Genomic DNA, 22,718 nt, shown 5'->3' with positions numbered 1-22,718 from the left:
AACACTCCTCTCACAAAAAAACCCCTTGTAATATCCTGTTTTCTCATTCAGGTTTGAATTCTACTGTGTTTAATAACCTCTTTTCCAATGGGTAGTCTTTTTTTCTTATCTAATCTCATCTGTTTTGCAGTAGAGTTATATCTGTGATTTGGGAAATTATGAAATTTCACTTAGAAGACTAGACACAGCTTGAATGTACCCCCAGCAGCACAAAGTTCTAATCAAATGATAAGTGCAAAGATCCCCAAACCTACACCTAAAATGTCTTCAGTGGTTTGGAATTCAGAGTAAAAATGTCACCTGCCTTTTTTTCAATCGTGTTTTGACCTATATTTATTAGAAGTAATTTCCACACAGCTGAGAGCATATCCACATGCTGTAGCTGTGATCTTCTTGGCTTTGGCATTGTTATTGACTCTAAGAAGGTAAGGAGACTCTTAGTCCATCCCCTCTTCCCAGGCTTTTCTGTTTCTTCTGTATCTTCATTTTTTTGTCCCTACCCACCTATCATTTTCTCTTGTTTCATGCCTCATTAATAAATCTACTTAGTAAAATAGATACTTTTTTTTTCTTCCTTCATATCCTACTGTCCCTTCAGTAAAAAGTTGGAATTCATTGTGGTATGTTCAATGCCAGTAAATCTGGTGATAATAGTGAATTTTAATACATCAAGTGATAAAAAGACTTTTCCATATTTGAACTGAGTAAAAAATTGAGTTCAATTGCAGAGTGTGGGAAGAAAGAAATGTTTTGTGCCAAAGTAGGTTTTGTTGTGCCACATACACTTTGTGTGAAGCATGTAGCATTGTATTCTTAGGGAAGTATGCATTAACAAGATATCAAGGCATCTGACAAGCAACAAAGGCAAGGGACTGAGCTGCATTCAGAATGTTTTAATGTAGTTACAAGGCATTCACTTGTTTTGAAAATGCTTTGGTATAAGAGGTTGAAAAAATAGTGTTCATCTGATTATTTCAAGATGAATGTTGAGGAAGGGACAGGCTTAAATGGAGTAGAGAGTGTTTCTGAAAGGTGTGCCAGCCTTCATACTGAAGGAAGTATAAAATCGAGCAGCAACAGAAATATGCATAGTAATAGCACCACACAGGTTCACAACAGCAATTCCCTGCAGCTGTGTATAAGGTTGTATTTTGTTTCTTTTTTTTTTGCAATAAATTCTTTAAGCAGCTAGGATGCTATTGAAACACTGTGCTAAAAGGCTTCTTTAAAAAGCTGATGGGTAGCCCTGTATTAAAAAGAATGGTTTGGTTTGGAAGTTATTTTTAAAGGTCATCTGATTCAGCCTCCCTAGAATGGTCAGGGATATCTCCAACTAGATCAGGTTGCTTAGAGCTCCAGCTGACCTGGCCTAGAATGTTTCCAGGGATGGGACATCCACCACCTCTCTGGGCAACCTGTTCCACTGTTTCACCACCCTCATTGTAAAAAAACTTGACCTTCCTTCAGTTTAAAACCATTACCCATTCTCCTGTTGTAGCAAGTCCTGCTGCATCTTTCTTGTAGGCCCTCCTTAGGTACTGGAAGGCTGCTTATAAAGGTCGCCCTGCAGCCTTCTCTTCTCCAGGATAAACAACCCCAACTCTCTCAGCCTTTCCTCACAAGAGAGGTGCTCCAGACCTCTAATCATCTTTGTTACCCTCCTCTGAACCTGCTCCTTCAGGTCCATGTCTTTCCTGTGCTGGGGACCTCAGAGATGGACACAGCACTGCAGGGGGCTCTCATGAGAGCAGAGTAGAGGGATGGAATCACTTCTCTTGACCTACTGCCCACGCTGCTTTTGATGCAGCACAGACCATGACTGGCTTTCTGGGCTGCAAGCCTACATTGCTGGGTCATGTCCCAGCCTCTCATCCACCAGCACCCCCAAGTCCTTCTCCACAGGGCAGCTCTTGATTTGTCCATCTCCCAGCCTATATTGATACCGGGGTGTGCCCTGATCCAGATGCAGCACCTTGCACTTGGCCTTGTTGAAATTAATGAGATTCCCATGGGCCCACTTCTCGAGCTTGTCCCTCTGGATGGCATCTCATCCTTCAGGTGTGTCAACTGCACCACTCAGACTGGTGTCATCTGCAAATTTGCTGAGGGTGCTCTCGATCCCACTGTCTGTGTCATTGATGAAGATATTAAACAGTACTGGTCCCAATAAACCCCTGAGGGACATCTCTCATCATTGATCTGCATCTGGACATGCCAAAAAAGGTAAAATACTGTATTACTCAGGTGAACATAGGTCAAATTAACTCATATATATGAAAAAAACCACAAGAAACAGTCAGCAGAGCTAAATCTAATAACAAATTTCCATGATTGACCATTTGTTCAGCAGAGAATCATATTTTGTTGAACCAAATTAAAAGCTCAGATGCTGAAAAAAATTGATCAAAGCATGAGCACATCAGTCAGACTGTGGTTTAGATATGGGAATCGTAAAAATATTTGTGGTTTCAATTTGCCTACTGGGATTTTTGTAATTACTATCATTTGTAAGGCTTAACTGGCAAAACATTCTTATCTATAGATTTTGGAAATAAAAAAGAAAGGTTTTCTTTCTATGGGGAAAGAATTGACAGGAAAGATAATTGTCCTCAGGAACTGAGAAATTAAAACATTTCGTACCGGGCAGTTGGAAATCAAATTCTGAGAGCTTGATACACTGCCTGTAAAATAAAAATCAAAATGGGGTGTATCCAGAATCATGTCCCTTTTCTTGTGTAGTAGGTGTTTTATTTTTATTTTAATTTGGTTTTGTAAAGAAGCTGAATTAACAATCTGAAAAAGGGTCTTCTGCTTGAAGGTGATACAAATTAACATACATCTCAGCAATAAAATCTTTCTCAAATAACAATTTGCTTCAGCTTTGGGCATAAGAGAAGAGATTGTGTCCAATCAATTTTTTATTTTTTTTCTATTGAGGATGATAATGTTTTCTCCCTCCCTGCCTGTCTCATCCCTACTGCCCTGCAGTAGTGCTTTGTTGTAATGTGAGGATTTACCAGTTAGGTCCAGGACAAGTAACTTGGGGACCATCAAGCATTAATCCATTGGCAATTGCTTTCATACTGATTGAGAGAGTTCATCATCTAATAACCATTCCTTTCCTGTCTTGACAGTAAGTCACCTTTTTTTGTGTATACTCATATGATTCATTTATAGATATGTATTTTTTAACTATAATCCTCAGTTTCCTAATAGAGCCATCAAATTAGTTTAAAAGCTCATGCTATTTGTAATAATGAGTTATTGGTGTTAGCTACTTACATTACTTGTTACAAATAAAATTAAATTAATTGAATAAACCAGGAGCTTTTACAAATATTCTCCTACCACTTGTGGATTGAGAGTACCAGCCTTCATGTGGACAACTAATGTATACAGAGATGCTCTATACAGTATTTGAGCTTACACAAGAAGAAAATACTTTGGGATAGCAATGACTTCCATTGACTTTTGGTCAGACCTATAATGTAATCACATCAAAACTGGCACTGGTAATCACATTCATGGTGATTTGTACTAGCTTCATATTCCCTGCTTAAAAATAGGAAATGAGTTTGGATTGCTGGGGTATTTCAAACAGGGACAATTACAGGAAATAGTATAGAGAACTGTGGAAGCATTTAATTAATGTGGCAAAGCAAACATTGCAGGTCAGGACTTTCTTAGCAAATATGGGACTAGACTTGCAGTTTGCAATAGGGAGAGAAGTCCAGATTTCACAGGTTGTTGTTGTGTTGTAACCACAGACAGCAACCAAGTACCACACAGCCATTCACCCACTCCCACACCAGCAGGATCAGGGAGAGAATCAGAAGAGTAAAAGCTAGAAAACTCTTAGGTTAAAAAAAATCTCTGTGTTATCATCCCTGTCTTCAGTGCAAATCCAGAAAGTAGCCCAATACTAGCTAATGTGAAGAAAATTAACTCTACCCCAACCAATATCAGCACAGTTGTTCCCTGTTACATATTTCTTTTTTAGCCTTAACACTGTTTTGTATGAAACCAGAGGAGGCTATTTTTAGAAATAAATAAGCTCTAGTGAAAATATGAGCTGAAAAGGTAGCTGTAAATGTGTGCTTCAGCATTAGGTTCTGATTAAATTAAAGTTGGAATATGAATCCCTAGGCATTCAGTTAAGCTTTGTACAAACATCTACTGCAGTGTTTCGTTCTGATCTAGATATAATCATCCAGTGGTCTTTGCCCTTTTCTTTATTGAATTTTTAATTTACGGGTGGTTAAGTCAAAATTCATTGCTGACACCTGGCTTTGAGAAGGAGGGAAAACTACATGACCAAGCAAAGGTCTCTTCCGAATAGACTGATGCAGATTGTGTAATAATCGATCAATAGGATGTGCATATCTCTATACCATATGCATTTTGGAATTGGTTCTTGAATATTCTAGAAGCACTTTGCATGTGTATGTATATATCTGAATTCAGTTGTGTGGGCAAAAGCAACAATAGCTGGAAATGGGAAGTGAAAATAACTTCACAAACAAAATAATTTGATTTTTTTGCCTCCCTTTGAATCTAATGAAGAAATTTTCCAGTGGTTGGTGCTGAGAGTGATTCAGGGCTAAATAAGACCAGTCTTAAAAAAACCAGACCAAACAACAAAAACCACAAAACAAACAAACAAACAAAAACCAAAACAAACAAACAAAACCAAAACCAACCAACCAAACAAACAAAAAAACAAACCACACAAAAATCAACCTAACCTAGTGTAGCAATGTCTCACAATCATTATGTGTACTCCTGAACAATATCAGATTTGCTCACAGGGGTTGCTTCCAGCCAGATTGTTCACATAAGAAGTGACGTCCACCCCACTTGGAAAGTTAATGCGCACTAAGAGGCAGTGACTTTTTCAGCTATCTACAGTCCTGTACTAAATGTAGTATCAGCAAAAAGTATTTTTCCAACATTAAATAAATTTAAATGGTGGGGGTTTTATTTGTCTGTGACACACTGTCTAATATATGTGGCAATTTGTTGTGTAAAAGGCCTCTAGTTACACTTAAATTAGAAGCCAAATTGACTTGCTATATTATTCAATGAGTTACTTTTTTATGATTGTTTTTAAAGACATCTGTTATGTTTGCCAAACAGCCAAACATCACTTTGCAGAGCTGGATATCATAGTTATGAACCAGGTACAAGACAAAAAGTGGTCATTAGTGGAAAACTTGGTTCAGGTAAAAATACATGGGACCAGCCTGAATCAGACTTTCAGCAGAAGGGTGGCTTTTGAGAGGAGCAATGGGCTGAGGAGAATGAGAGAAGGGGCGGAAGTTGCCCTGCAGTTTCAGTCTCAATTTCCAATGCACAGCCCTAAAATAAAACCACTTTTACTGAAGTGTGTTCAGTTGATATGCTTTAAATGAAAGATGTCTTAGGCAATAGTGCCTAAGAGACCTGTAAGACCAAGTACATGTAAGACTTAAATGAGCAAAGCAGGGTAGCTTTAATACAACTTGTATAAAACTGAAGGCAGGGATAGCAAAATTCAAATTTCCTTAAGTCAAGTCTCCTGAGAGGAGAAAGAATCAGGAGATAACAGTGAGTAAGAAATTAATGTAACATCTAAAGTGTGAATGAGGAGTCTGTAAATGATTTAATATTTTCTGATTTCATTTTTTTAATATGTTTACAAAACCTTTTCTTTAAATGTAAGAACAGTATTTCAGCAGATGTTGAGGCATGTAGGGATTCACAATTTGTAAGAAATTCCTACCTAAGCGATTCAAGCAGGTTTTTGTTGCCAGTAAGAGAGTTACAAGGAAACATCTAATTAACAAATGGAAGCTAGCTGTACAGAAATATCAACTTGGATTAGCCATTTGAAACGTGTATCCTATTGCTATCACAGATGGGACTGTAAGTACCCAGAAAGACTTTTACTGCCTTGTCTGATTGTATCTAGAACTAACCTAGTATTTATAGGTTGGCCTTATGAGATTGCAATCCAAACTCTGGTGTGAAACTGTATTTTAAGATCTTTCACTTATATGTGGAAGCAGATTGCTGAAAAGTGCATGTAAATGTTGATTCAAAGTTGAAAATGTGCCAAGAGACTGTGAGTAAAATATTTACTGATAACTTTAAGATGGAAATACATCTTCCTTATTGTGCTATGGCTTCAGTTTGGAGTGTATTTGGAGGAGGAATACATTTATATTTATCTATCTATAGATTATGGAGCCATATTGGCTCTTTTCTTTTAGTAATTTTATTCATACTTGGCATAGCTTTCAAAAAAGTGAAAATGGATGTGTGTGATTGTGTGCTATCATCTTCAGTTGCACATAGATTTAAATATTTTGGAGATGTGTGAAGGCCTTATTTTAGGTCACTATAGGAACAAAAAATTTTTTTCTTGTTACTCTGTTTAAGGTAAAATACATTGCAATGTGAAATCTAATAAAAGAAAAAGACATAAATGATAAGCAGTTTGTCATATATTCTGCTCTTACAGGAAAATGTGGGAGTGATGTAGCAAGTTTTTCTGTCTTTAGGATATCTTACATATTGTTGATATTATGCCTTCATGCACTGATGTGGGATTATCTTTCAGAACACTTGTGAGATCAGTTGAATCTTTTTTTATGTGGTCATAACTGAGACTTCAGTATAGCCCTTCTTTCAAGACTGTACTTTTTATTCTTAACAGTGCTCTGAAACATTCTGAGTTATCGATCTGGTTTCTGTGGTGAGAAGAAAGGGATATGTTCATATTCAAAGTTCATGTCAAAGTATTATTTGTGCCTTGTCTACAGAAAATGTATGCATTAGTCTCTTTTAAATGAGTTTGCCTCTTTTAAAATCATAACATGAAGTTGAGGTGGTTTTGAGGTTTTGGCTTGTTTTGGGGAAGTGGAGGGGAGTTGGTTTTTTTGTGTTTTTGTTTGGTTGGTTGATTGGTTTGGTTTGGTTTGGTTTGTTTTCTTAATCTGCCTTTTTAACCATGTAACAGGTAGATTTGTGCTCTAACAGAATAGAGGGCCCTTACTGGAAAAACATTCAGTGGGTAATGAGTTCTTCTGTTTATTTCTGGCATTGATTGGACTGTTGTTAATACACATCGTTGTGGAGATTCCTCATAGAAAGTGACAAAAAAAGAACAGCAATATTTGTGTAGTTATGCTGTAGAGGGGGTATTCAGTTGAATTATTTGATCATTTCATATATTGCAGTACTCGGGCTTCCAAGTTTTTCAAGGTGAACCTGGAGGACTTTGGTTGCTATATTAAGTTAATAATAGGTGAAATCATAACTTTAGAGTTCAGCTAGATATAGGAAACACATGCAGTTGATAAAGTATTTTTATTGAAAAGCTTCCTTTGAACAGCAGGCTAATACATACTTGGATGTTTTGCTTTGTTGAATGGGTTGCATTATGAACCCTTTTCGTTTGAAATTCCTTGCTGCTGTTGTCCCAGAATAGCTATAGTCATAAATATTTAGACTGCTTGGTGTTTGTAGTCATTACTTTAAAAAGTTGACAGTGACTGGTTTTGTTCAGTGTGAGGATGTGAGAAATAAAACAGCTGTGGGAACTAAATGCCAGATTCTCTTGCAGAGTTCATTGGAGTTTTCAGCGAATACTTAACTGTGACTTCTGACAGAAACTGTGTCACATTCTCACCTTGACAAGATTAAAAATTGATAGTGTTTTCAAAAAGAACTGAGTTTTGTAATGTTCTGATTGCATTTCTGAAAGCTAAGTGAAAAGAAATTAGAAATGACTGACTGAAGGAATGTAAACGGAACAACTGTGTATCTGCTTGTCTGTTGCATAAAATCCACATTCATTTCAGGGCTGTCTTGGGTAATCAAACATTCCTGCATTAAAAATGAGGGGATGCTGAGGATACTTTATATGGAGGCAGAAAAGATAAAATGAAAACCTCTTTTATTTTTATCTTTTGAGGAACAGGGACTGTGGCACTGAAATACGTGGCAAAGGAACATATAGAAAAATTAGTCTATGCCTTGCTTTCACAGGGAACACAACTCCTGGGAATCTATCCTAAGGATGAGTTAACTAGCTGGTTTGTGCTTAGTTCAGCATCTGATGCTATGGTAAATATTAAAATAAATTAGTCTGATTGCATAGAGTACTTAAGCACCTCTGGCCCTCCCAGGCAAGCAATCACTTCAGACTGAAATCTCAATATATTTTGTGACACAGGTTATAAGATGTAGGCAGGAATCAAGACCCGAGTAGATGTATTTTCTTTTCATACTGTGTTTGTGTGCAAAGCAGTCCTAAAAACTGTGTTTCCTTCACTGGCCTTTTGAATAGGCCAGATGTTACAAATGAGGCATCCTGGCATCTTTACTTTAGCTTACAGATCTGGATGAATTCCTGAGCTCTGACTTTTCAGGTACTGATGTCTGTTTTCTCCTCACACATATATTTGAAAGTGAAATTTAGGGACTGTCCATTTTTAAACTTTCCCTCCAGAAAGTCTCTGTTCACAAAGAGTGACTTTTTTTCAGTTCCCTTACACAGGCGTGTTAATTGGCTGCTGATGAAGTGTACTTCACTCTACTCTTTGGACTATTTTGGTATTTGTTGGAAGAATAATGTATGTTGCAATATCAAGAATATAATTTTAAAAATAATTTTCATGTTAAATGAATTAGCAAAGAGAGATTTATTTATGCACATTAAGTTAGAAAGTTCTTTAGAACTAATTGAAGTGGTTAGGAAAAGTAAATGAAAACTTCTTTCCTGCTTCTCATAAATGACTACCTGACTTGCTGGCATTTTAGCATTGAGTTGATGTAGGCAGAGGGATCAACCAAAAAAAACCTGTTTCTGCACAGTGATCTGGAGATGTTGATTCTGTACCTCTGTTCTGTGCATTTATACAGTAAAGGTTTAGAAGATGCAATTGTTAGCATGTTTTTATCTACCCTTTGAAAGAACTTCAGAACATTCTAAATCAAAATGAGTGTCGTGGTGAACTTCATGCATGAATGCAACTGTATTTAAAGATTACTCAAAATTCGAACTTAGCTATATACAAAGAAAAGTATTTTAGAGATGCTCTTCTGGAAGGGATCTCTTAGTTAAAATTATGCAGCAAAAAGATAGGGAAGAGTTATCCACTTAGAAGCTTCAGGTGTGTGTGCTAACTTTTATAAACCATTAACTTAGTAACTATAAGGTAGTTAGTCATCTACAACGCCTCTTTATTATTGGTAGCATTATCCCTTTGTAAGGCTCTACAGATCTGGGAATCACAGGGCACTTGGAAAACTTAATATTTAGTATGAAGCAATCATGGAACCCTAGACACTTTAGGATTACAGGTTATACCACACACAGAGGACAGAAAGAAAGTTCTATATGATTGGAACTGTTGAACTGCCATGAGTTCTAGCAGAGCTGGAATTTTCTACAAGCCTGAAACTTGGCTTAGTTTTAAAAACCGCTATTTATTATTGTACCAGATGATACTGGAGTATGTGAAAAGAAAAGAAAAGGAAGGCCTGGTTAAAAGATAAATATCTTTTTCCCTGAGAAGGCCAATAACTCTGGAAATCAGAAATGTTAAAAAGTAATGCAGTTAAATTCAATGGTATCTTGCTTTTCAAAGTAGCATTATGTAATTAGAGATGCATAATTTGTGTCAGTAGTGATAATAATAATCAGCAATCAATAATTAAATTCCAGATTCTTTTGTTAATGGATTTGTTTAAATTGAGGCTGTGTAAATGTTTTCCTTTTGATTCATGACTGGGGAAAATGTATATGCTACACATTAAAAGTACAGGAAAAACAAGAAAACTACTGGCTAAATAAGCAAGTAGTCATTTAACCATTGTCAGTCCAATTTACTTTGTGCTTTTTGTTTTTATATATGATGTCACAGATAATTTTAATGTCTTTAAATGATGAACTGAAGACTTACTTTTAGGAGGTACCTTTGTTTAAGGTACCACTGTGTACCTCAGCTTTTCTAGAAAGACTTCAGGCAAAACAGGATAACTTGTAGTTGGGAGAATGAGGAGACTGTGGTGCTACCCTTATACAGTGTCTGTTCTTCAGTATTTCTAGCTTTGCTGTAGATAAATTTCCTTAGTATTTCAAATAACTGTATTTTGTTTTCAAAAGACTTAAGGGAGCACTGGTAATAATAGGTAAAGCCTTAGCAGCCACTGAAGAACTCATGTGAGTGCTAAGTGTACGATTGGATTTGGTACCCAAACCAACTTGCCCTTTGGCTACTGTGAGAGGTTAGCTGGAAATAAATGTGGACTTTGGCAGTGCTGAAATAACCCCAGAAACAGCTGTGGCACTGGGGGATAGTGCACTTGCAGGGCACTTGCCTGCCTTGGAGGAAAAGGCTTTGAGCATAGTGCCTGTTTTCCCTGTTTTCCTGGTAAATAGGAGAGCTTGCTGCCTTTTCCTGGCAGCCTTGCAACCTTGAAAACAGAGATGCAGATACTGGGGTTTTTGCTATCCCAACACAAGTTTACCCCAGCTTGCCCCCTTGGCTTCTTGTTGCAGTGACTGTGACCTCTTAATACAGTTGCAGGAAGGATTTGTTCTTGGAATGACAAGCTTGGGGCATAGTGAGACAAATGGTTTCTGCAGAGCTACCCAGTAGTGCATGTGTCACAGCCATGGCATCTATAGTGAAGAATAATCATAATTATTTCATAATTATTCTGGTTTTCCTTAAAAAAGGGATATGGGATCAGTGATGTAAAGATGGTTTTTCTGTAGCACTTTTTAAATATGCACATATATATTGCTTCACTCATCCTAGCTAAAGGAAAATGGCACTTTAGAAGACCTGAAAGAGAAAATTATCTCCAAGAACCAATGCCTAGTACTGTCTAAATGTCTGGTAAATCAGTTCCCAGCCTTGACTTCTAAGAGATGATGGAAGTCAAAGTGACTTCAAAGGAAGCCAAGCTCCACTCAAGCCTTACAAGTTTCAGGTGTTTGATCTTTTTTTTTTTCCTTTTTTTTTTTTTTTTTAAGGCAATACTTGCATACTAAATTTTACTGTAATTTAGTCATCCTTGACTACCCAGTCCAAATGATCAGAATGCCCTTTTACATTGGAAAGGAGAATGCAGTCTTAAACACAAACTTAGAGCAAAGCTCTAATTCGTGGTCTAGTTTCAGAATGAGGCAACATAGTTTGTTTTAACAGTGCTTTTCAAATTTTATACACTAAAGTTTCTCTTTACCTAGTCATCCTCTTTCTTTCTGTTATTATTTTTCTTTTCTGGGATTGGTTTGTTGATTTTGGGGGGGAGCGGATGGGTGTGCTGAGGGGATCACATTGGGAAGAGATTTGCCTACAGATCCTACCTGGTATGACTTGCTTGGTATTTGATTCATGGTTTGATTACATGCACAGTTGGTATTTCAGAGATGTGTGGTAATTGCTGGCACAATGAACAAAAAATGAAGCACTCTACCTACTGGAAGAGCATTCTGTGTATATTGATTGGGAATTTAATAAAGCTGTTCCCTGTCAGCTGTCAAAAAACTGACCCAGTAAGGACATGTTGAAGAATCATGGAGAGAAAATGAGGAGGAAGTGGCAGGAACCAAACAGTACTGCACTCACTCTCCTTCGTATCTGTTTGAAATGTGCTTTACCTTCAAACAGTGACAGTATCAGCTAAGACATTGATTTAACTGAGCCTTCTTATTATTGTAAAGAAATTCATATTAATATATACTCCATACATTGTCCTTTCCATCAAATTTAATTTTTGACAAGTGTGAGCATGCCTGTCTTAGGCTGATACTTTTTTCCTGTCTTCTTTCTTTCTCTCTCTTTTTTTCTCTTTTGGTTCATTGTGTTCACTGATGGGTGGATTACTCACAGAATGTTCTCCACTATAATTTATGTTTATCTGAAAGTAGGAACTGCAGTTCTTCAGTAATAACAAACTCCTCTTTTTCATTTCACTGCCTTCATTTTCTTCATGTCCTGTCATTTTTTTCATTTGCTGCTGCTGTTAATCTGACATCCTTTGCTCCAAAAAAAATGTGTTTTATTTACAGGGCACAGCATTTGGAAGTGCTCCTGTACCTTCTCGCAGGCAATTATGTGAGTCTCTTAAATTCCGCTCTGTGTTGTAAAGATGACTATGTGTTCATGTGCTGTAGCATGGCATGCCAATATAGAGTTAATGCCCTGAGGTCAATATTCAACCACTGGTGTTGTATATTGCCCGTAATGTGTTTGTAGCTAACAGCTTCTATTGACCCCTTCTTTATTTCTTCGTTGTGTTTTGTTCAACACATCATAAAATGGGGCTGTGCTGTGCACTGTAGAGTTGCAAGAAGGGAAGAAAATACCATGATGACTCAAAGTCTGGAGGGGAATAAGAATAATATTATCAGATTATGTGTGCAACTTAGTAATGAGAAGCATTGTTAAAACTAACCAGTCCCTTTTTTCCTATTCTTCAAATTAGTCTTTCCATTGCGCAGACAAAAATTTAAAAAAATCTAGTCCTCAAAAAAATGAAGAAATGGAAAAATCAAACAATGTGGTGTAAGGCAGATATTACCGAGACCAGCTATATTCCTTATGAGACTTTCCTTCTTAAAATTAATTTGAAGAACAAGCCCATCCACTGAGTCTAGGAGGAAAGGGAACTTTTAGAAAGGCATCTCATTCATTTTGTTTCCTTAAATCCATTGGAATTATTGACAATAAATAAAATTTCTTTTACATTAAAATAAATTCCCCCGTTGTCTACAAAAACAATGTGCTATATGTTAAGAAAAGAGAAAGGCTTCATTCTAATTCAAGATGATCGCTCTGCTGCATTAATAGTGTTCGCGTGTAAGTGTGTATATTGAATATATAGATTCTCAGAATACCATCAGACTTTGAGATTAGGACTTTCTTACATTTCTTGAGTTATTTCTGTCTTTCTCCTCCTACCTTGAGTTAATGTCCATCCTAAAGATATTGGTGTCTTCCATATGCACATAAACTACAGCCATGCACTGCAATTTTATAGTTAATGTGCGCTGCATCACACTGCTGAATGTCAAATAGATTCATTACAATATAACATTACAGGCTTATTCATAAAATACAGTGCAGTTTGAACGATGCTTCATTGTTGGCAGTCTTGAAACATGTTGCTTGCATAAATTCACTGGTGCTGCTCTTGTGTATTCCTAGGAAAACATATGGCATTTGTCTATGAGTGTGGGTCTTGCAAAAGTAACAAAAAATATGATCTGTATATGAATGTCCTTTCTTTTGTGCAATTATCTAAAATGTGCCTATTCTACTGGTTATATCTAAGGGAAGGAAAAAATATCAAGTTGTAGCGCTCTTCATGACTTATAATTGTACTCCTATTACAGTTATTTAAGGTATGGTCGAAAGAATTAATATTCTCATTGACTCCTTCAGAAGAACAGTGCTGAAGTTATTTTTATCCAATACGCATGTCACTTAGCAGTCTACTGAAATGAAAATTCAAATTTCTACCTGACTTACTCTTATTTAAATTAATCCTGCTACTGATTTGTATGATTAACAACATCAATGAAGATTTTGGAAACACTGAGACAATATCATGCTTTAATATAACATGCTTGTATATAATCAGGAATGTGCATCGTTGACAGCTTCCTTTCTTGTATGGAGCCCCTGTTTGAGGTGAATGATTGTCAAGTGATGAAGTGTCTGGGATTTGAACATAAGAAAAAGTGTGGGAAGGTCAGAAAATGTTTTATCTGGCAAAGACAGGTTAAAAATTTGTGTAACAAAATAAAGATGCAGAACTCTGAAGTAAACAGAGGAATGGATAATCTTTGGGTTAAATATGTTGATGAGTAGGCTGGAAGAAGTGGTCATAATCTCTGTGCTTAGCTGATGAAAAAACAGTAAAACTAACATCACTGAAATGGTGAGATGTGAGAATAAAGTTTAAAACAGTATTTATAGAATGAGCCAGTGGCTTAACTATGAAACAAATGGAAGCAAAAAACCATGTAAATAAGGGAATCCATAACATCCAGGGGAATTATTTCATCCAGCTTTTTTCTGCTTTTTTGTGTTCTAGGAGGCAAAGATTTTATGGAACTAAGAATATTTTCTGGTAAAGTTCTAATAGGAAGGTGGAATTATAGCTTGAACATCCTAATCGTTGTCTTTTAATCATTGGTGGTCTTTTTTTTTGTGCTGGTCTTTACAAAGCATTGAATGCTATTCTTGATCACGTACAGAAGTGAATGGGAAATGAGGATGTCTGGGAATCCAGAGCAGCAATGCTACTGGATGAGTGCTGTGTCCTATCACATAAAAACTGAAAGGTAGCAGAAATGTTTTTTCCAGGTGGTATGACCAGTGATCCTACAGTAATGCTACTGCAATGGAAGAGGCACGATTAGTTTGGTGTCAGTTCATGTGAAATGTTTTAGACTACAGGGATTTGTGGGTGCTCCACCTCCAGAGTGAGCAGGGTTGGCTCAGTGGTGGTTGCAAGTCACTGGATAGTCACAGATCTCTGGGCATCCAAAGCTGTCCTAAACACTGAGTGGCATCTGTGCTAATTCTATGTTACCACATTTCCTCTTGTAGTCCAGGGTCTAGAGAAGCTACTGGGGAAATGTGGCGAAGTAGTGAGTGGTTGAGACTTAGGATGCTGTTTATGAAACAGTTTAAAGTAAAAAGCTTCTACTCAAAGGACATTTTAACTCTGGCTATAAACTATGAGACTCCTTTGGAGTGTAAGGATAGCTAATAAATTCCAATATGGGATTTAAGGCTCCTTTCCACAAGATAGAAACTTGCTTTCTGAAATTAAATAGGTTGCAACTTTGTTTCTGTTTTACAATAAAGAAACCAACAGAAGTGGAATAAAAGGAATGTACAATCCAAACTATCAAAAAGTATGAGATAATCTTTAATTAGGAAGAAAATAAGACACAGATATAGAGGACAAACTGAATGGGTAGTCCAGAGTGAATATAGATGTAATCAGGAGTCTAATGATAGCTGTATGACACAGCTTTGGTCATTGGAATACTGCTGACCTGAAAGGCAAAACACAGATTTACAAAATACAGTTATGACTTAATAAAATTTTGTATCAAAACAAAATGTAGCTGCAGATTTTTTGGGAAGAATTGCAGTATAATCACCCTAGGGTGAAAAATGCTCTCATAATTTCTTCTGTCACTTGTCTCTTACATAGAGGCACAAATGCACCAATGAAATACATAAAGAAGCATAAACCCCACAGTGCTGAAAACACACATGGTCATTGCGAGATTTCCTTCAAACTGCACTTTTGTCCTGCAAAAGTACATGTTAGAGTCAGGAGTTTGGGTTTATATCCTGTGTTAAAGCTTTGTCTTCTGGTGCAAGATCCACTGTGCTTTTAAGTTTTTCATACCTGTGGTGTTTTTAATAAAGATTTTATTCTAAACATTTTCCTTATTTAATCTGAAATGTCCTCAAACTGCAGGTAATTATCAGTTGAAGGTGACAGTGGGTAGTACTTTTTAAGAAAATGTATTCTCATTTACATGCATTTCAGAAATGAAAAATGCTTACCTGTTTTGATTAGCACCATTTAGAAGAAGAAATCAATGGGAAGAAGTAGCACAGAAAGAACCTTGCTATAACAGATATTCTTGAAACAGTGTACGATCACAACAAAAATAATATGGTTGTGTGGTACCTGACAGTCAACTTTACAGATGGAAAAAAATGGATCAATGGAATAGCCATATTATATTCAAAGAATTTCATACCATCTAATGGTAAGAAAAGAGCCAGAATTTAATGCATCTAAACTAAACTTCTAGGCATGGAATTTCATACAATGAAGAATTTAAAATAAAGTAACCTAACATCAAAATTAAAGGGAGTCTTAGTTGGTTGATAAATGGCACTTTAATGTTGCAATCTCACAAACAAAGTTTAATTACTTGGGGCAAATATAAATACTTCAGAGTTTTAAATTTAGCTGTAGTGATTTTAATTACAGCAGAAAATATGTAGAATGGAAATTACAAGAGTTAAATTCCTAATGTAGATAGTTCACAATCCTATCAACGTTATTTGAGAGAAGAGGCTGACCCCCACCTCACTACAGCGTGAGTGATTGAGGTTGATGTGGTGGAGGAAAAGTTGTCTTTATCTTAGAAATTGTAATTGTGCAGCAATGAATCGGATTAACTCAGTGTCTTAACTCAGTAGGACTCTGCACAGGTAAGATTTTTGTGAATTCAGGAACCTTGCTAACTGCAAGCTAATCCTGGATAGATTCTCTTTTCAAGATCTTGACTGAAGTTATGGTTTTGGGAGAGGTAAATTATAACTTCTTTTATTACCAGTTTTCTTACGGGAGGTGTTTAAGTGTTCATAAGATATGCTGAAAAGTACACTTAAAATGGCTTTTGTGAGGGAAAAACCAAAACTTTTTCATTACTTTAAAAGAAGTATGTTCTTAATTCTATAGAAGTTTAGATTTTTGCAAGTGTGATGTCCATGCATTCAATTACTGTCTAGCTAGAGCATAGAAATGTGTCTGACTAATTGTAAAAAACTTTCAGTCAGGTTTTAATGGAAGTAATTTACTTTCAAAAAATTAGGCAAATAATTTATTAGAAATAAATAATTTCAATTCTGTTTATTAGAAATTATGTAAATATTAATAATCCTCAGTATTTTTTTTTTACTTTTTTGGCTCATAAATCTTCATTGTACTGTTTCTAAAAATGTCCTTATCTGACAATCACCTGGTAAATTTAATTTAAAAATTCATTACAAAACTATCCATTTAACTGAATATTCTTTTTATCAGGGTTTTTAAGTCAGTAATACGTTCTAAGTGATTTAGGCTTATTGTGATGTAATCACAAGTTACAGTCCTATTAACTCCAGTAGAGGTAAGATCGTGCTCTGTTTTTGCAAAATGATAAAATATATATTCTGGCAATTATTTTATTAATATCTTATTATTTTTAAGTCTTTCATTTGTGGGAGAGAATTCTAATTGCTTTAACAGCAGTTTCTGCTTTCGTTCCTGTTTCTATGGAAACAAACATTAGCACAATGAAAGTTCTTAAAAAGTGATTATTTGAAAACATTGTGAACTGGAGATTTCATTTAGCAAATTTGAAATCCACTCATAAAAACCACACAACTTAGATATAAAACAAAAATAAAAAGTTTTTATGTGATATCTTAACATATGGGTTTTATTTGGCTTTGTCTCTTCAATCCATGATTGTAAAGAAGGATTTTTCCTGCTTGTATAAAACTCCCCAAGAGGAGTACTATATGGAAGGATGAGGTTCAGTACCTAAGAACACTGAGGAATTTATAGAAATTAATTTTGTTATTCATCAGTTTGTGCTTGAAGAGGGAGAGTAGTATTTACTGGACTGCTATGTACAGTGATGCATTAAAAATCAGTTTTGTTTGCACACTGCACCTGAATATGGGAGAAGAAAACCAATATGTATTGCTTGTCTTATCATGGTATTGGCTATCTTGCTTGTCTTGTCATTGAGCATGGAAGAAAAGCTATGGTCATAATTTGATTTAAAAACAGATACTGTTTCCTTTTTAAATACAATAGCCCTTCAAAAACTTAGTCTTTCATCATTGAAATAAATGTCTATCAGGGTGAGATTCACCAAATTCAGGCATAATCAACTCTTCCTGCCCTGCTTTGTATTCATGGACTGACTTGATTACACCTTAATCAAGGAAAAAATATAGCACAGAAGCCATCAGCTTGAAGAATGGCTTGTTGAGTTTGTTGTTTTCTGCTGCCATTATAGTGTGTAAAAATGAAATACATTGTTTTACACTTATTTTGAGAGTTGAAAGATGAAAACTAAGTCCACTGAAATTAGATAGGCTCTTACTAAATTAATTTTAAACCACTAGATGTTTTTAAAAACAAAGCATTTTCTGATCTTCTCGAGCTACCTCAACTACCTGTAATTGAATGTTTTTGGAAGTTCTCTCTTCAAAACCTCTGTAAGATATATTTCATAAGGATACATTTCTTTTAAAATAATTTCTTTATGAAATCCTTTAATATTCTGGGTGTTATTAAGCTTTTTTCCTCCATGAAAATAAGCACTGATGGGTCAGAAATTACTGCTTGGCAGGTAAAAATAGGCATTAGGAAGAACTCAAGGAAGGTACTGCAGTTCTGGAATAGATTGTGCAGGTTGTAAAATCTCCATCCTCAAATGTTTTCAAAACTTGACCAGTTGGAGTCATAACTGAGCTCACCTGGAGCTGGTGGTAGCTCCAAGCAGGAGGCAGGGAATGATGACCTCCAGAGGCCCCTTCCAGCCAATGCTTCTCTGAGTCTGTAATTCAGGAAGCACTGCTGTGAATGGAAAGAAGGAAAATATGTGCAGTCTTTGAAGCCGCATCTTTCTTTTGAGTTTATTTTCTGCTTCAAAATTCATGTGCAGTTAATCTAAGAAACTTAGGCTACTAAATAGAGTAATTTATCTTTTTAAGTGGTTAATGATTGTTTTCAAGTTTTTCAAATAAGATTGACTTTTCAAAGTGATGATACTTTTTTTTAATTCTAAAAATAAGGTTAAGGCGGTAAATAATTCTTCAATTTAAGTAATATTTCATTTTAGGCCTTACAAAATATTTTTGATTGATCTGATCATTTTAATTCAGGCATAAAGCTGAAGAGTCCCTTATTCACCTAACTCTATTATGAGTAATGAAATTGAATCTCTGATAGATCTCCTTTAGGAGTAAACTCAGAGATTCATTTATTCTGAATAAATTACCTCTCAAACTAATCCTATTTCCGATTAGTCAGTTATCTAAAATCTGACAGTGATTTTTGGGGTTTTTTAAAAGAACTATTTTTGAATTGTAATGAATTGTCATGAATTGTCAGTATGGGCATATGTTAGCTTATGCTTTGTCAGTGGAGTAATTTCCCTCATTCAGTATTTCTCTTTTGCCTGCTGTAATATTACTGCTGTTCCTGGACTCTTCCACACAAAAAAAATCTTCTCTTTCTCCAGATGACCATCTACTGTGCTATAATAATTACATTAATAGTGATGCATACTTTAAGATTGTGTATTATTAAATTTTGCTGTGGAAAACTTTTCCTACTAGCAGCTTAGCAGTTCAGTTATTGTAAATATTCTGTTGATCACATAGTTATGATATGTGTATATAAGGAAAGCATCAGGAAAATTAAGAAAAATATCTGCAAAAAATTGATGCTTTATCTCATTAATGAGAATAGGAGGGTAGCAGAATACATAGAAATTCCAAATAAAGCATCCAGTGAAAGAACCTGTGGTAGAGAAAGGATGAAACAGAATGAATGTGAACAGTGAACATTTCTGCTCAGAAAATGTAAAACTTGCAGCTTCAAGACTCTTTCTGAGGACCTTTGAATGTCATCACATGGCTTCACATACTAGTCTTCTCATTGATGTTGCAATAGACTCAGGTGAAGCAGTCTCAGGCAGAATTTAAACTATGGAACATATTTACCCATGTTTCTCTGATTTAGAGTATGTGCAGTCATGAAAAAAATATTATTCCATGACGTGAGGAATTACAAAATCACTTCATGATGACTTACAGCTTAGACAGTTACGTTTTAGTTACCTTGGGTGACACTCGGCATTTACAGTTCTGGAGACTGTATTTGCTTTATGATTAATTATTGTAATAGATAGTCCTTTTCTCTTGTATGTAGTTAAATTAAAAACTATTGTACTCATTGTTTTGGTCAGTAGTTCTGTCCTAAGAGTATTAATGAAATTGGAGACTGCTGAAGTAGGTTATGCAAATTACCAAAAGGCTTAATAGGCAAGTCCAGGTTAAAGAGTTTTCAAGCTGTTTCCATTAGCGTGTATGAAATGGAGTGGAGAAATTCCATGAAGTTGTGCTTATCGCCATACTACTATTAGTTGCATGTGTGACTAGAGATATCATGAATAAGTTTTGCTTTGGCACAACTACAGCATATAGGCTGAATAATGAACGATGCCATTTTTTGTCCTTCTGATACAGCTATTAAAACATTTAACAGTTTTCCATATTGTATTTAAATCCACTGGATGGATTAAAAAATGCTACCTTTAATCAACGTGGCATGACTTTTTTCCCCAGATTTCCCCTCTAAGATTTTGCAAGTGTGATTACTGCAATCACTTTTGCGTTTTATCAACAGTGGAAAAAGCAAACTGATGGACATTTTGTAGCAGATGGTTGAAGAGAGTTAAATGTTGGAATAAAAATATTCAGCATTTACCTGTGCCACATAAGCTTGTGAATGCACCCTTTGCTGTTCTCTCCCTCACAGAAGGTCTGTACCTTTCTAGAGAGAAGCTAGACAAATGATCTACTCTGGTTTTTTTCCCATAAACACCATGGATTTTGTATGCTTCATAGACCACTAATTAGAATTACTTGTTTTTAATGTGATGAAGCAAGACATTGGTAATGCTTGAATTATTTATGAGTATTTATCAAGTTCACCCATAGGAACTACAAATACAATTAATGTGATATGGTTTGCTAAAAACGACCATTTGGCATCATGCAATTTTAAGTAGCAGTGTATATAATACTTTATATAAACTCAGTGTATTCAAGCTCATTCCTCCTTCAGTTATTTATGTAAGAAGATTTTCCTCCTTTTCATCCATTCATTTCTAACATCTACTGCTTTGCTTTTATAGAAAACTCAATTCATTATTGTCATTTGGTCATACTGCTGAAGTTCAAACACACAGGAAGGGAATGAGAAGCTTTTATGTGCTTTGTTAAAGTCATCTATTGTTGGGAAATAAATATCTGCTGAATGTTTTCTGGAAGCTATTTCAAACATTTTTTATAAGAAAATACAGTAAAAGCAGTACAGAATACCTTGTTAAGCTTTTCTATAAAGCAACAATAATTTTTATATCCCTTCACTTCAAAATGCTAATAATTGCCTTAGTTTGATTGTTAAAATAGCATATTATATAAGTTTGCTGCTTCCAGAATTTTATTTAAAAAATATTGTTGACATTTGCCTGTATATCTGATCTTTGGAGGTTTAAAAGACCAAAGAAAAGAGATGTAAAAATGAACATAGTCAAAATGAACTCTACCATAGATAATAAAGATATACCAAGATTTTAATGCTTAAGATTGCATGTTTTGGCAGTTAAAAAATCTTATCCTCTGTAGTAATGGTATGTCTGAAGAAACCCACTGGTAATTCCCAGATGAACTGAAAGAACTGTTTAGTTCAGGGGTCTGTCTCTACCACAGCTTCCTGCCAGCTCCATGGGAATGACTTTACCCCTGAAATGGAGAATAAAAATGTAGGAATGCTCCTTGACTTGTTTATGTCTCCTTCTCTAGCAAAAGGATGCAGTATTCCATGTTCTTACACTTAAAAACTGTAAGAAGAGTTAACAAAGACCATTATTTGTTATAGTAGTGAGTATATGTATAAAGTTGGCCTTATGTTAGCATTTAATATTTTACTCATCAGATTATCATCATTATCCCTGGGCTGCTTATATTTAGTTTCTGTGAGTAGGCTTAGATATTGAAATTTAGGGATCAGGCACTTAAGCTAATGGAAGCATGACTCCAAACAAGAAAAAGGCCATCATCCACACAAAGAGAAGTGTTTGGAAGACAAGCTTAGGCAAGAGTATAAAGACATGGTTCATGAGCTTGATGCAGAAACAATCCAGAAATGTAAATTCATGTCTTTTTGTATTCCTTCCAGGAAGGCTGAGTGTAGATCAACTTGCATTAGTCACAGCTTTATGTACAGTACAATCCTCAGTGTTTCAGTGTTATCATGTGTCCTTGTCTGCTTCTGGGTTGTCCTTTCAACACGACCAGTTCTAGCTGACTGTGTTGTATTTCCTGTAACTTTAAAATCGTTCCTGATGTGGAAAACCCTATTATTCCATTTACTTTATTCCTAGTGCTTTTTCAAAAAAAGAAATAAAAATCTATGGAGGTTGAGAAAAGAGCCAGTGTTACTGTGGGATCAGCTTGGTCTCTACTTGTCACTAGCTAGTGTTTTGTGAGCCTCCCTTGCTTACAGTTTGTGTCTGAATTTCCACTCTGAGCTACTGCTTTTGTAGATAAAACCTTGACAGAGATGTCACTCTGTATGATTTTTCTCAGTGAGGCTTTGAGAAAGCTTTTGAAGTTTGAATTCATTTGGGTTTTAGCTATGTTGACCATGTGCAGTGTATCTGCTAGCATCAGCTTTGCCTACTCACTTCTACCTAAATGAACTATAAACACTATAATATATACTCAGTCTTCAATAGGAAAGGTTAAGTCTTCCTGTGAAGAACACACAGGTTGAGGCCAAACAGGATTTTTGTGTTTCTTTAAATTTCTCTTTTCTGCTAACAGCCAAGGCCAGCCTTGGAAAGGAGAAGAGTTCCCAGGTGATGAACTCTGGTCTTGCATAGATAATATTTCCTGTCACCTCACATTGTTTGATAGCCCTCAACTATGGCATGTATGGTGCTGTAGTAGGAGAAAGCTTGGCTAAAGATTTCTGTTGGTTTGTTCATGTTCTTTGGCTGGACTGTACAAAAACTAGACTGCTGTCACCTAACTGTAAGCACCTGTAGTTTGTCTTTCAGCAGCAGTGATTGTTCATAAGTTGAAAATTTTATCTAACCTTAA

General features: G+C 35.7%; 1 protein-coding gene across 2 annotated transcripts in view; it reads left to right on the top strand.

The window, feature by feature from the left end:
• The window catches only part of CCSER1 (coiled-coil serine rich protein 1), a 650,601-nt gene that overhangs the window by 504,996 nt on the left and 122,887 nt on the right, over nucleotides 1–22,718 (top strand). Inside the window, exon 10 of one of the 2 annotated variants that reach the window (XM_050338711.1) lies at nucleotides 12,071–12,116. The exons of the other annotated variant lie outside the window; for it this stretch is intronic. Coding sequence (XP_050194668.1) covers nucleotides 12,071–12,116 — 46 coding nt within the window. The remainder of the gene's footprint in view (nucleotides 1–12,070; nucleotides 12,117–22,718) is intronic. 2 annotated transcript variants of the gene reach the window in all.

This window comes from Myiozetetes cayanensis, unplaced genomic scaffold (assembly GCF_022539395.1).
Source record: "Myiozetetes cayanensis isolate MyiCay16 unplaced genomic scaffold, myiCay2020 scf7, whole genome shotgun sequence".
Lineage (NCBI taxonomy): Eukaryota > Metazoa > Chordata > Aves > Passeriformes > Tyrannidae > Myiozetetes > Myiozetetes cayanensis.
Note: the sequence above shows the minus strand (reverse complement) of the source record. Positions and strands in the feature narration are given on the sequence as shown.